Source organism: Lissotriton helveticus, chromosome 11 (assembly GCF_964261635.1).
Source record: "Lissotriton helveticus chromosome 11, aLisHel1.1, whole genome shotgun sequence".
NCBI classification, from domain to species: domain Eukaryota; kingdom Metazoa; phylum Chordata; class Amphibia; order Caudata; family Salamandridae; genus Lissotriton; species Lissotriton helveticus.
Window position 1 is genome coordinate 64,727,813 of NC_136072.1, and position 14,917 is coordinate 64,742,729.

The 14,917-nt window shown below is 43.3% G+C and overlaps 1 protein-coding gene across 2 annotated transcripts in view; it reads left to right on the forward strand.

Moving 5' to 3' along the window:
* DVL3 (dishevelled segment polarity protein 3) overlaps positions 1–14,917 on the forward strand; it is a 449,584-nt gene that overhangs the window by 418,505 nt on the left and 16,162 nt on the right. For both annotated transcript variants that reach the window (XM_078667336.1, XM_078667337.1), the window contains 5 exons: positions 2,519–2,609; positions 3,056–3,125; positions 4,584–4,723; positions 5,400–5,476; positions 14,489–14,556. In XM_078667336.1, coding sequence (XP_078523462.1) covers positions 2,519–2,609; positions 3,056–3,125; positions 4,584–4,723; positions 5,400–5,476; positions 14,489–14,556 — 446 coding nt within the window. The remainder of the gene's footprint in view (positions 1–2,518; positions 2,610–3,055; positions 3,126–4,583; positions 4,724–5,399; positions 5,477–14,488; positions 14,557–14,917) is intronic.

Consider the following 14,917-nt stretch of genomic DNA (forward strand, 5'->3'; position numbering starts at 1 on the left):
GATTTCTTAAATGCAATCGCAATTTAAGAAATCGCAAAAAAAGTGCGATTTCTTAAATCGCGAAAAAATAAAAAAACTTGATGCATCTCAAAAATTGGATTTGCATTCGCAAAGGCCGATTTTTGCGATTCGCACCGTTTGCGAATGCAAAAACCAATGATGCATGTGCCCGATAGAGAGGTAGAGAGTGGTGCAGTGCGTATAGGTGTGAGAGTCAGAAGCAGGCGGCTAGAGAGATTGAGGCAGAGGTGAGAAGCACAGAGCGATTTAGAGAGAGCGAGAGAGAGGTCACTTTACCAAAGGGCCCATTGGAAGGTGAGGGCTCTGGGTAGCTGCCCTCTGTGCCCATGACTTTCAAATGGCTGTGGACTGGCTCTCCTTTGGTGTAGCGTCTAGTTCCACTTGGACCCATTAGAATAGTGGGCACTGTGCTCTGAAGCAGAGCCCCACCAGCAGCCTAAGAAAAGTACAGTGTCTGTAGAAACAGATTCCATTGAAGTCTAAACAGATTACTACAGGTGGCACGCCACTCGCCACACCTTGTGTAAGTTCACCCTCCCCGCGTGGCGGCATCTTTTGTTGTGTTGAGGAAAGGATGAGAACAGGCAACTCCCTGATTACTCTACAGTCAGCATCATTATTTTAACTCTCCAGTTCCCAGCCCAGTTCGACAGAATCCCCACTCTTACTCCCAGGTGTCTGTCAGTCAGTGGCTTTCATGGCTGTCCAGGAAGGGGGACAATGTATCCCTCGTCACAAGCCATCGCTGTGATGATAACAGGATTTGAAGGTTATTTACCTCTTCTACTTTGTTTTATTTGGACTGTACCTGAAATGCCAGTCTAGGCCACTTTAAGTGGTTACTGATATGCTCCTTATATGAGTATAGTTCTGATCAGTCTTGGCAGAGGATGGATCTTGAGGGCTGTACTGTGGGTGTGGGGGGACGTATCATGGCCGGCAGGACTGTGAACCGCCAGGTCTATACCTGCCAGGCAGTCTCATGGCAGGTCGGTCACCTTCAGCCATTTCTGTGTTTCTAGCCAATGGCCCCCTGGCTTCTGTAACATGCAAGCCAATATGGGAAAAAATGGAACCACAAGTCCCAACACTTTCAGCTGCCAAAGTGCTGTTGGATTAAAAAAAAGAACCAAAGACTTGCTGAGAGAGATCTATTGGCGCAAGACCAGTGGGCAGGTCTGACTCCAAGTGCTGGCAAACAGAAACCTGTCAGAAGCACTAAATCCATACCAGGTCCAGGCGACAGAAGCACAGTGTGTACTGCACAGCAAAACCTAATGTCTCTCACCTGCTTAGGGAAGTGCAGCAATTACCTTTCGCATTCATTACTTTAACAATAAACTTGTCAACTCTTATCATTGTAAGAACTTTGTATGATTTTATGAAATATAACCAACCTCCTCCCTTTAGCGGCATTGCTGACCACCCAGTGTCTGTTGCTACAGTAATCGTGCTATTAGTGGAGAGATGTTGTACCTATATTGGGGCCTCAGGCAAGCTAGTGCAGGGCTTTAAGTGGGATGAAAAAACTGGGGGGGGTCTCTCAAAGGGGTGTGGCCAGTGTAATTAAAGGCGTGTCACATAAGATAAAAATCTGTGCTCCGCATTGTGTGCCACCCAACTGGTATTTTGCTATTTCTGTCATTGCATCCAGATATATAATACAACAAGTAACATCTTACCTACAACAAGTCAGGACTATTGGCTTTGTCAATGGTTGTTAGTTGCATAAGATAAATAAGCAACAACTATGGTTTGTATATAATATTGAAAAAGCTCCTACTTAAAGCCCTGGTGACACCAGGACAATGTTGCTGCTCCTGAGTTTCAAAAGGAGAAGGGAAATCCAGAGAGAAAATAACTCTTTAAAGGATTTCCCTTCCCCTACTACTCTCACCTGGCATGACGTCATGCTGTAACTCCTCCACTAGTGAGAAGTGAGCAGTGTGCCCACTAGTGAGAAGTGAGCAGTGTGCCCACTGCTCTGCCTTCTGTCACTGCAGTCGGGGAAAAATGGACGCCTTTGCCAGGGCACAAAACAGAACCCGATAGAGACCCGTTTCGAGGCACCCTTTAAAAAACTGCTGGTGCTCAGCATCGATGAGACCCGACCCACTTAAAGTCCTGGACTAGTGTACTTCATGTTCCGGTGTATGTGCTCTGGGTGAGTGGTTTGTCTCTTGACCTGTCACTTAAGGGCCTTTGTTTACGCCAACATTTTATTTGGCCTGTAGAGTGATAAACCATTCCCTCATGTCGCTTGGTGAGAACGGTGTCCTAACAGTAGGTTTGCTATGTTCACTATGGGTCACTGATTCTAATTATTTTGATACATACTGTGTGACAGTTGGGCAGCAACCTGCCCAGTTGCCCCACTCTTGTGCTTATGGTAACTCGTCCTTTCCACAATCTTAGCACAGCTGCCCCATACTCACTTTCACCTATCCACTTGGCCACTACCTTCTCTAACCTTGCATTTTATCATCTCTTCTTCCAGGATTAGCAGCTCAACCGAGCAGAGTGGCGCTTTGCGGCTGAGGAGGCACAAGCGACGCCGGCGGAAACCGAAGGTCCCACGCATAGAACGGGTACGGTGTGACATGCACATAACCTTTATTTTCAGCCAATCGTGACAGCAAAAAGATCAATTCTTTTAGTCCATACAGTATCTAGAGTTTGATGTTAAATTTTTACCTCATGTCAAGAGGATCTGGGTGTAGGGTAACAAGGGAGTAAAGACACCAATAATTGTTTTTCACACATTTTTAATGTTGCTTGAGTGTTTCTTGACTGTGATGTCAGTCTGTATTGAGCTCTGTTATAGGGTGAAATTCTGTATCATTGTTTTGAGCCTTTCCTTGGTGTTGGAGATGCCTTTACCTGTCATAGTCCACATTGACCACATTTGCGAGAGGTTACTGCAGGAGTCTGCTTCTGGTCAGGAGTGGAATGTCTGCATTGGTCTGTTGTCAACCTACACTTACATATCCACCCTTCAGCATCCTTTCTAATGCAATGCTGTCCTCTCTTGCAGTCCTCCTCGTTCAGCAGCATCACCGACTCCACCATGTCGCTCAATATCATCACGGTCACTTTAAATATGGGTGAGTGTTACATGTTCCATTACCACTGCGCGGCACCTTTGTTTCCAGTGTTTGTGTGGGCGAGATGGACTGCACCAACTATCTCGATTCAGTGGGTGAGCCACGAAAAGAGTGATCAGATTCTTCCGAGCTCTGGAGTTCCTTCAAACTTGGAACCCTGAGGTGCCTCCGATTAACAGATAACTTCCATAAATTATACTTCGATATGAACTGAAAGGAATACTATGTGATATATGGTGCACTTATAGATGGACGACAGATCAAGCCGTTGCATTTCGAAGTTCAATCGAATACTATTCTTCCTTCTACACCTAATCTCAAATGTAAATCTTTTACATTATTTTCCTTTTCTGTGATCCAGAGCTCCACAATCTTATTTAGATGCAAAAATATGGTGTGGTGGATGTGAAAAAAATGCTATAATATAAAAGGAGAACTAGTGGAAGCACAACAAATATTTTGCCCTTTAACCAGATTGGAAACAGTTGAATCTTTTCAACATTCTGTTTTATTTTGAACTGTTTTTCTGCTTAAGCTGGTTTAACTAGACAAAGAAGTAGATCAGACCATTGTTTAGAGACACATTGAGTGTTCCTGCATCATCCATCTTTCACCAGACCACAGGCTGGTAATCTGCCATCAGTAGTTGACATGGACATTACTGGCTGTGCAGGTAATTAAACTCTGCATGGTGTGGTGTCCCTGAAGATTGCAGAAATAGTCGAACACCACCCAGGTATCCTTGAAGATGCAGACCCAACTACACCTGGTACAAAACCTGTATATGGTCTTCGAATTTGGAGAGCATCAGACTAATTTCTGATAGTGCACAAAATGCACAGAGGTCTGCATTCACCTCCCCCTCCCATAGCTCCCAGGTAAATACACTGCTAACCATTTAAGCACCCCCAAGGCCTTGCTAGGTGCCTGACCTCTGCTCCCGCTGTAACCTAGCCTGGTGCCAACCCTTCTCAAGGGAGGCATTGCTTCATCTGAAACTTACAGATTGGCAGCATGAAGCTAGACAGTCCTTTCACTCCCGCTGAGTCTTGCTACAAATTAATTTATGAGTAGCTAATTGTTTGAGTCCCTGCTCCCCTCCTTTCCAGGTAGCTAAGAGTGAGAAATCTGTGCTGTGCTAGAAGGCCACAGTGAACTGCATTTAAGGCCACCCTGTTACTACATACTTGTTCTGCTGTGCTGTACAAGTCTGTAGGAAGACAAACACTCCATTTACCATCTTTAGTGGGGTACCAGTGTCTTAGTTTGCAAGTGTAAGTAAATCTCTGATTGGCTGTGCATTTAATTCTATAAAGAACATATGTTTTGGAGAGATCAGTTGGTTTATGACCTCTTTAGTTGCTTTTTGTTGGGCGAGTTTGTATTGCTGCATTTGAGTTTTTCTGAAGACTACTCTCATTCCTTTGTTAATGTTGTTTTTGTTTGCGGCTCTCGCAGAGAAATATAACTTCTTGGGGATCAGCATTGTCGGACAGAGCAACGAGCGAGGAGACGGTGGCATCTACATTGGCTCGATCATGAAGGGTGGTGCTGTGGCAGCAGACGGAAGGATAGAGCCTGGGGACATGCTGCTGCAGGTACCCGGGTGCTTCCAGGGTAGCAGGGCATTGTAAAGCCTTTTCGTAAACCAGATTTTATTTGGGGGAACCATGTACTGGGTGCTGAGAGTTGAGAGTTGCTGCACCAACATCTGTGCCAGCAGTTTGCAACATATGCTATGTGTGAACTGCCAGGACTGACCTGTAGTACATTTGCTCCTGCTAATAGTGGACTTCCTGCATGACCCTGGATCAGGCTGTATTTTCATAATATAATATACCCAGACAGAAAGATGTGCTTCATACTAAACACAAAGACCGAGATCCGGAAACGTAATTGAGGTCCTCATTGAACGTGTTATCTGAAAGCAAGAGAAGTGCCCCTCTCAGACGTAGTTAAGTAGTATTTGTTTCACCCAGGGTCATGTTGAATATATTGTTTTCTTGTATTTGTTTTGCCTTTGTGGTTGCCTCTAATGCACCTTGAAGCTTGATGTATGTGGCATTCTTCATTACACTAACATTGATAATAATTCTGACATTTGCCATGGAGACCACCAACATCAAGGTCTGCACCCAATCAGCTGATTCACGAGAAAGCTGTATACTCATTATGGACATTGATCGTCTCAGAGAATTTGGTGCCCCTACTCGCCGAGTGATGCTGAATGCAATGATAATTGAGTACTAAATGCTGTCTCCTCCTCTTCTGCAGGTAAACGATGTCAACTTTGAGAACATGAGCAATGACGATGCGGTGCGAGTCCTGCGAGAGATTGTCCACAAGCCTGGGTAAGACCTGTGCCTTGCCTACATTGCACCCTGTACTCCACGTGGTTCTGTTGACCTCACTGTAATCTGTACACCACCAGTCAGACAATGTACCCTGCCACACACCGCAAGCCGCATCACCCTGTGGGTTCTAAGAAACTATACACTAATGCAAAGTGCTTCAAGCTTTGTTCTGCCTACTTTCCTTCCTGGCTAACTACTGTCGCACCTGTTCACATCTTGTATTGTGTCAAATGCTGCACTCTGTACTTTGGCCCAATTCACACTTTACCGTACTATGTGACACAGAAACTGTTCACTGATCGGGTTTATACGGAAATTGTTTCCTAATCAATTTTGTAAGTTTGACAAAAGTAATATTTTTCAATGCCTCGCATAAGATCTTTGTAGCTCGCAGACTACACATTTTGGCATCTTATCTGTTGTTCATGTGCTGTGTATTCAAGTGTGACAGCAGGCCTTCTAGTAGAATGTTTGAACCTCTGGACCACTTGATTTTACAGCATCAGTCGTTTCTGGATTCACATGCTGTGCATTATTCCGCCGTCTAGTGGTTTGATCCAGAATTATCCCTATTTTTCTCCCCCCCCCAATCCGTCCGCCCTTGTGTCAACTACTTGGTGGGTATATCCACCTCCTTATGACATCAGATGTACACCCACAATGCCCCAGTTCATGTTGCCATCTAAAGATTTTTCATTGATTTATATGCTTACCTCGCGTGCCATGCTGTTGATCACGTGAGATTAGGTTTTAGTTACTCAATATATTTGGCTTCCTGTGCAATGCTTCTGCATTAACTGCATTTGGTACAAAGCACAGCTGCTTGTCTTTTCATAAGTCCTCACATGTTACCCTTAATATGGTGGTGGGGAAGAAACCATAATAGTATCTATTCTTCTCCCACCCCACAGTTGATGTTAACCTTGCATAAGGAAGGGTAGCAAATAGCACATTCATAAAATTGATTCTTTTTATCATCATAATGCAGTTTTAATGTTTCCATGGTGAAACCCTAATTTCCCTTCGCTAACAAAAAAAGACTCCAAGAGTTCTGGTGAAACTACCGTGCTCCAGTGTTGTGGTGACAAAGGTGCAACCCCGATAATGAAGCTCGGCAGCCTGTGTGGGGTTGTATCCTTTAACCTCTTCATGAGTCACAGTAGAGCTGTGCTCATGACGAGCCGGGCTCGTCATTACTGCCGGGGTCCGCCCACGCGCGATTGATTCCCTGCCTGTGCGGGAGAATTAATCAGTGGGCGGAGTCGTGACGAGCCTAGCTCGTCATGAGCACAGCTCTACTGTGACTCATGACGAGCTGGGCTCGTCACAAGCACCGTGGCCCCCCGCGACAGAGGGGGCACCCCCGGTCACCCTCACCAAGCCAGAGCCCACATGTTCTTTCATATTCTTACTATCATTTGCAAGTAGTCCATACAGGTGTTGGCTCTTAATTTAGCCTCTCTACTCCCCCATTCAGTCAATGCCAAGCTTTGTATTGGCCTGCCAGGGAGTGTTTCCCTTGGCCTAGCCCTGCTGGCAGTGACTGTAGAAAAGTTCAATGTCATTTATTTTATTGATAATACTTCCTCTTCTCAAATTTAGCATCTGCCTGTAGTACAGATGTGGTTTGTTTTCGTTTGTACCCGCACGAAAAGATGGCGTGTTCTGAGTCCACGGGCAGGAGAGAGCCTTTTCTAACAAGGGATGTTTCTCCCAGGGCTTCGCTGTTGGGCAAGAAAAAAGGGCGCTGCCACCCTCAATGAATCAGCAAACACAACTGACTTTGAGGGGGGTGCCTCAAGGCTCTTCAAATATACTTTAGCTTTACTCCTTTGAATGTGTTGCATTCATGCAGAAAATCCAGTTCTTACTGTTGTACCATGAAGAGCCTTAATGAGAACAGAAAAAGCCAGGATTATAAGCCTCAAATCTCATGATAAATACAAAAACATTAATTTGTAAAGGCCATAAAGATGCTCTGGATTATAGCCCAAGCATTGACAAAACCAATAAGTCTCGTCTTTGGAACCTATCGACTTGGGCAATGCCTTTTAGCAATGCTGTGCAGCATCAGCAAAATGCTGTGTAGCATGGGCAATAGTTAAAAAAAAAAAAAATCATGTAATATTAAGATAAAGGTACGTTGAGGCAGCCGGCTATATCATCTAGGCATGCTGATGCGCCATCAGACATGTGGGCCTCCAAATGACGCAGGTGCCAATTTTGTTTTATTTTTTACCAGCTTGAGATTGATTTGGAAGTTAAAAAAATAAAGAGACTTAAGTATAACAGCATAGAAATAAAAGGTGCGCTGACGTGTTTGGCCACATCATCTTGTAGGCATGTACCATCAGTCATACATGGCTATCAAAATGATGTGGGTACAATTTTCAGGAAGCAACAAAATAAATTACATTGAAGTATTACGAAAGCACTTTTTTTAAGGTGAAGGGACCGACAGCAATTTGCATCCTAACTCTCATTAAAAAAAATATATATTTTATGAAAAACTGGTACAGGCGGGAAGCAACGTAGATTGGGCGTGGGGAGGGGAAAAGTAACCTACAATAAAGAAGCAACACTGCCTGTCATTTTTGACACTTAAATCTCCCACTAACAGACATTAACCTAGAACTTGTTCCTGAGCAGAAACTCATACTGTGTAAGTAGTTTGGGTCACACTTGTCATCTCCTTACTAGGCCATTATAAGACCCCCAAGGACTCCTTGGGGAAATAAAACAGTCAGAATGAGCAATTTTGTCTAGTATCTCCCTATGAGTTACCACGGATTACAACTTGAACTCCTTATAATGGGGAATAACCTGCCATATTTATCAAAACCTATTGCACACGTATTTCCCAGTTCTGGGGAATTTAAAACCAATATTTACCACCACCTCTGGTTTTAGGTAGTGAGTGAGGAAAGGCATCCTGAGCATACAGAAGCATTGGCCTCTGGAGGGGTTACCTTGGGGTGGGGAGCTTTGCCTGTTGCCACCATATGTAGGCATGGACCCGGGCTCTGCCATTCCTCCCAGCCTCTACCGCTCTGCCTTCGACAGTTCCCAGGGCCCTCTACTTTCCTCATTTTTTCTGGATGTGAATCTGAGCACAGAAAACTACGTTTAATGTTTGCGAACTTGGAAAACTTGGGTCCTGGAACACTGGACTACATGGAGCTCCCCAAATAGATAGTTCTTCAAGGATACCGTTCTGGGCAATTCGTAATGGAGGGCTTAGTGCGCTGAGCATAACTATTGTCGCCAAAAGGTTCTAACTTTGCCATTCGAATCTCTGTACATCTAATCGTTGGGTCATGTACATTGCTTGTTATAATTCTGCCAGTCCTTAATACAGAGAGTGCTCGGTTTCACCGCTGGGCCCTAAACATATCCCTCTTACGTGTTTGACGCCTTATGCCAGTAAATTTGTTATTGTGCTTGGTTCAGACGCCCGCCCACTCATCCGATCAAGAATCGCCCTGCAATTTCTATTTCTTTGTCTCTTTTGTAGACTGTGTTCATTGTGCTTCTTAGTGATGAGCTTCAGGCTGAAGAAATTACCTGAGGGACAACAAAGAGTGACTCATTTTCCATGTGTAATTAGCCTGGCTTCAATGCCACTCTGGCTCGCGAACAGATTATCAGTAAGAGCTGCCCCTGCCAAGAGCAGCCAGCGATATCTTGTTTCATGGAAAGCTGAGTGTTAACTCCTGCCTGGGAAGGCACAGGAGAAAGATTGCAATTTGAGATCCTCCTTGCATGACTGATTAAGACACCTCCTGCTTGAACTGGCTATTAAATACAGGACATTTGGGAACAAGTTTAGGGTTTTATGGATTGTGCATTATTCTCTTGTGCCTTTTGGAATACCTGAAGCCCTCTGCGGTATTCAACACAAAACCACCTCAAGCGCAACCCTCGCAAAGCCGAGATCCTGCACCGTTGCACCAATTCCCTTGCCTGACAGCTGTGCACCTGACCAGAACTACCATAGGATAACACTGTGGTCTCGCATCAAGACAGCATCATTTTCAAATTTTGGTTTATTCACTTCAAAACTATTTTAATAATTTTGGGTATTTTGTATGCAGCCATGAGTTTCCCTTTGGATAACATTGAGTGCTGACGCATATGACAGTTTAATCGTTAGGAGGGATTCAGACGCAATTGACAACATGCGCCCGGTAGTCTACAGCATAACCCATGTTCTGTTTTAGTCTCAACTGAAGGCAAGTCTGAGGAGCTCAATTTATGGGAATTTCGGGAAATCTTGATGTACAAAACTACGGGGTGCTTCTCCTCTTTCCCCCCCAAGATATTCCTGGTTGAGTGATCCTCAACTTCATCGATGCAGCTACAGTAAGGCTTCCACTTCAAAATTTCTACTAGAATATTCAGGTACATGGATGTATCTAAGCACAATATCAAATATTTTAATTTAGAGATTTTAATTTAATTGAGGATATTTTTTTTAAAGATAAATGTTATTTTTAATGATATTATTACATTTATTTTTATTCGAATGTATTATTGAATAGGGTGACGTATTTAATTTGATGTGAGCTAATTTAGGAATAAAGTAAAGGATACCTGTATTTTAATTAATTAAAGGTTAAGATCTTCTGTAAGGCGAGAGTAAGGTTACTAATTTAACTATAAATTAAGATTAGTTATATAATTAATTTCCAATTAAATCAAGTTAACTGAGTTAGGGTATCATTTTTAAATTCTACAAATTTAAAATAATTAAAGACTATGTGTAAATACGTAAATTAAATTCCTTTATTCATTAAGGGCTAAGGTTTCTACAAGGGTTATGTTAAGACTATTTTTATTAACTTAAAAGTAAATTAATGAAGGATTTCGGTAAAAGATATTCGGTTTAGGTTAAGGGTGATTGTGTGATTTATTTAAATTAACTAAATTGAATTTGATTTTGAACTGGAATTAGGATAAGGGTTTTATAGATTAAGTAATATTATTAAATCTAAAATAGTTAAATTAATTTCTTTATTTAAAAACGGTCAGTGTAGGTGAAGAGTTGTGGTAGTAGAGTTAAATGTGTTGTAGGTTACATCTGAAATCTACCTCAACTTAGTTGTTCTTCTGGAAGTGGTGACCTTGATCTGGCAGCTTAAGGTAGAAATATGCAACCTCCTGGTTGGTCTCATCTGGCTTGGCTGTACTGTGCTAAAAGATGCTACTTGGCCTTCACTCCTCCATTTCCTAAAGAGTTCAGCATTTGCATTTTATTGTGGCAAGTCTACTCTCACACTTTAGCCTCAGAATTCACCCACTGGTGGTCAATATACAGGATAATCATTTTCACAGCCAAGAGTACCACACACAGTTTTCTGCTATAACAGGCCTGAATTCTTCCAGCAAATACGTATATGCACATGGTCAACTATTCAAAAATATAACGTTATATCCTGGATATGTAAACCCTCACAATACAATAACGCACCATACTCACTCCTCCACGACAGCAAAACTATAACACAAACCTGCACACCCGCTTGCTTTAAACAACACCCACTTACAGCACATACGAGGACATGGGTCAATAAGCCAGTCTGACTGCTCAGGAATATCCACTAGTTTGATTTCATGAACTCGTACAGAGTACGCGCTCTCTTACTACCACACATTAAGCAAACTGTGAGCCCGCTTGTGATTTTTAACACTCCCGCAGCCCAAATCCATGCTGCCCGATACAAAGATATCTCAGTCTTTGCAGTGGACCCAGGCTGCAACACTGAGACAAGTGGAATACCAGTGATGAATTAACTAATTCCCGTGAACTGGTCTAATCAATGCCTCCAAACCCATTGCTTGGAGAGGAGGGATGGGGTTTCAGGGGGAGTAGATAATACTGCCCATTACATCTGATCCCAATATAGCTTTTATGTGACTGGTGGTCCCTTTGTATGTCAATGCTCATGTTTTAATCGTGATCTGAGCTGCTATCTTACTCACCCGGATTGTTATTGGTACACTGTTTGTAATGTGCAATTTGAATCGAATAAATAAAGACTTACAAAAATAATTAATTGCCTCCAAACCAAAAAACTCAACAGCTATGACACCACTATCAAATACCACGTTACGCCTACAGTATCCTCTGGGGCCTTGCGAGAAACGCGTTGCTATCAGTCAAATAGGCTCGCCCTTAATCACAGCCACTGAATATCTGGTTGCATTTAAAGATTCCGTCCTTGAAATCACTGGAACATGCGACATTGATGAAAGTTTAAGTTAAAGTTCACACATATCGAATTTGAGTCTGTGGAGATCCCTAGAAGTTTACCTGTTAACGAGGAGACCAGAGACTCACTCCTACTTGTTCACGAGCTGAATGTAGATGGACCCTTCCTCGTTAGACAATGCATTGACAGGGGGACAGTTACCACATGCCTCCCATCCTTCTTACCCTCAGTTGGGTCTACAAGCCTCTTGGGTTCTTGGTCCATTGAATGAAGTTGGTGACTTTCAGATGGCTTCACCAGGTTTGTTTTTTGACCTTTTGCAATCACAACAGGAGACTTCTGCTTCTAGTTCGATGGAGGGGTTAGGGGGTTTAGTCTTCTGTGCCCATGACTTCTGAACTTTAAAGCATTAAATCCCAACCTGTAGCTAATTGGACCTGTAGATCCTGCCCAGTAAAAACACTGATTGCTGCAAGACTTCCAGAAGTCTGTCCAAGCTGACTCGGTCCAGCCCAGTTTGGTTATTTGACTTTTGAAATGGACAATCATTCCCACAAATGCTCTGTGGCTGTTTTATCTTTTGTTTTCTGTTGTGCCAGTTTTTACATCTGCTTTGAATTCTGTTGATTCTCTCTTGCTGTGAATGGCCCTTCAGATGAGAGGGGACTTGTGACTTCACTCAATATTCCCACCAGAGATAAATTCCCAGTCTGCCTTCTGTTATTTCTCCTGCAAGTCTTTGTCGGTTCTACGAAATGGAAGACATCACTGGGTGCAAGCGAGTGTGCACAAGAAAGCAGCTGCAACAGAGTGGGAACAGATGGAGTGCGGGCCAGCATGGGACCCTGCAGGCATTAGAGGTTAAAGCAAAACCTGGAGTGGGAAGAAAGCAGAAACATAGTGGTGAGGGATCAGGGGGAGGGCTGGTCCAACCAGCAAAAAAGAGGAGGTCAGTAAATGGAGACTGACAAAGTGCAGAGAACCCAGAATCCAACAGAATAGTTGAGTGAGCCCTCACTTTTCATATTTGTGTGTGGTCTGTGGGCCATGTGTTTGAATCTCTGCAATGCAAAAAGGACAATTCAACCTTTTCCCTTTCTGAGTAGTACAATTCAAGTGGTTATAGGGCCTGATATATAAACTAGACTAATTTAAAAAGTGCACAATATGTAGTCCCATCTCAAACAGTTTCTGGCCTAGTGCCCTAATGGGACGTAGCCCTCTGTAACTCAAGAGGTGCGGGATTAATTGAATTATTATCTCTTGCGAAATTGGTATACTATGGTTTTGGATCCAGACAACCCACAGTACCTTCTCAGAGGCACATTCCGATCAACATCACCGGCAAGGCAGCCACATGGCCTACATATCACACTTTCTTTAAGCACGATGAAGAGAATGCAGCTTTAGAGCAGGTGCTTACTTTGGTCAAACAATATTGAAGAAAGTTTTTGACTGATGTGGACTGGAGTAAAGTTTCATATCCGTTGATTTACTCTTGCTTGGGAATTCTCCCACTTGTAAAAAGGATTGAGTGTGGCTGTAAATGGGCAAAGGGTCTGAATTTATAAGGGTACGCGAGACACTGCAGTAACCCTAACAGTTTGTACAAGTTATTCCCTTTCTTACAGAGACTGTTGTCCTCCTTGTCCTTTGGCTCCAACCCTTGGATTTGTTTAAAGGACACACCCACCTGCCTTGTTCTCGGACTTAATCAAAGGTGTTGATCCATTGGGGAGAGCAGGAACTGAAGTGATGCATGCAGGCATGGGGTTGTTGCCTATTTATGGCCATGCCTTACATACACTTAGTCTTTCAGTAGCTTTGGGGAAAGAAAATCAGTTCCTTCATTTACCAGAGAAGACCCCCTCCCCCGAACTCGTAGAGAAACAGGAAAGTGCCTCCATTTTCACAGTGGATATCTAGTGTTGGCTTTTCGTGAATGACTCCGTGCTATGAAATCCAGAAATTACAGGATGTTCCTTTGTCACTTCTTGTGAGCCTCATTGGTATTAGCTGCTTTCCTTAAGTGTTTAGCATTAATTGCTTACAATAAGATGACCCAAATAAAGTTGACATGCAGGACAGCCGGCATGGCTAGTCCACGTCGCTCCTATAAGCCTTACTTTGTCCTTGCCTTTTCTTATATTGATGCTCAGTAGTAGGCCAATGGCTAACTGGTCCACACAGTTTTTTTTTTTAAAGTGAAATCTAGTTTACGCTTGTTCTCTTGCCATATCCAAGTATCAACCGCGTAGTGATCCATTCCTAATGTCTTGAAATACGTGGAAGGGCGAAGTAAGTATAAGAAAAGGTTATCTGTGTAGTAACTGCTGTACGCCTTAGTCCATCACACCTCACCAGCACAGTTCTTCCATCTCCTGCTCAACCTTGGGCCCAGCTGCACAGGCACCCTGGCTTGGAAGTATGTCTCTGGGATGGGTTGAGCAAGAGATATACAGGAAGGTGTGAGGATGACTGCAGCTCAAAGTGCCTTTTAATGGGAGCAGTTGTATGGTTTTACTTGAAGTGGGAACTTTAGCAGTTCCTGGGCCAGTTTCGGAATGATAACAGATCCCTGTAGTTGATGAAGGGAAAGCACACAATTTAATTGACAGGCAAATTAGACTGAATTGATTAGATTTGATTGCTGTTGTTTGCTTGGTGTGCTGTTGATGGTTTTTGGAGTTGTCCTATTCTAAGCATAGATGAACTCTTAGGAGGAGAGACTACAAGAGTTGGAAGCAGTGTGACTCTTATGCTTTATAGTTATTTAATACTGTCATTCTTTCAACAGGCCTATCATCTTGACGGTGGCCAAGTGCTGGGATCCCACACCAAGGGGCTGCTTCACATTGCCCAGGAGTAAGTGAAACCTGATGTGTATACTTTGAAAAGCGCTCTTGCTGGAACCTACAGGTTTAAGTGCAATTTCTATTTGTTGATGCTTTGTAAATTGATCCCTTGCGCCCAGGTTTATTTCCCTCGCTGTGCGGGAGAAATAAACTGCGGGCGGGATTCGGACGGCTCACGGCCGTCATGCGCACATGCCAACCGTGACGCATGATGCCTGGGAGCCGTCATGAGCATGCAAAGGGTTAAAAACCCAAACACGGCAGCATCAATGAAGGAATTTATATTTTGGGATTCAGGTTTATCCATTTTCAGATGTGAATTTTATCTGGCTAGTACTGTACAACATTATAGTACGATCAGTTCTGAAGGA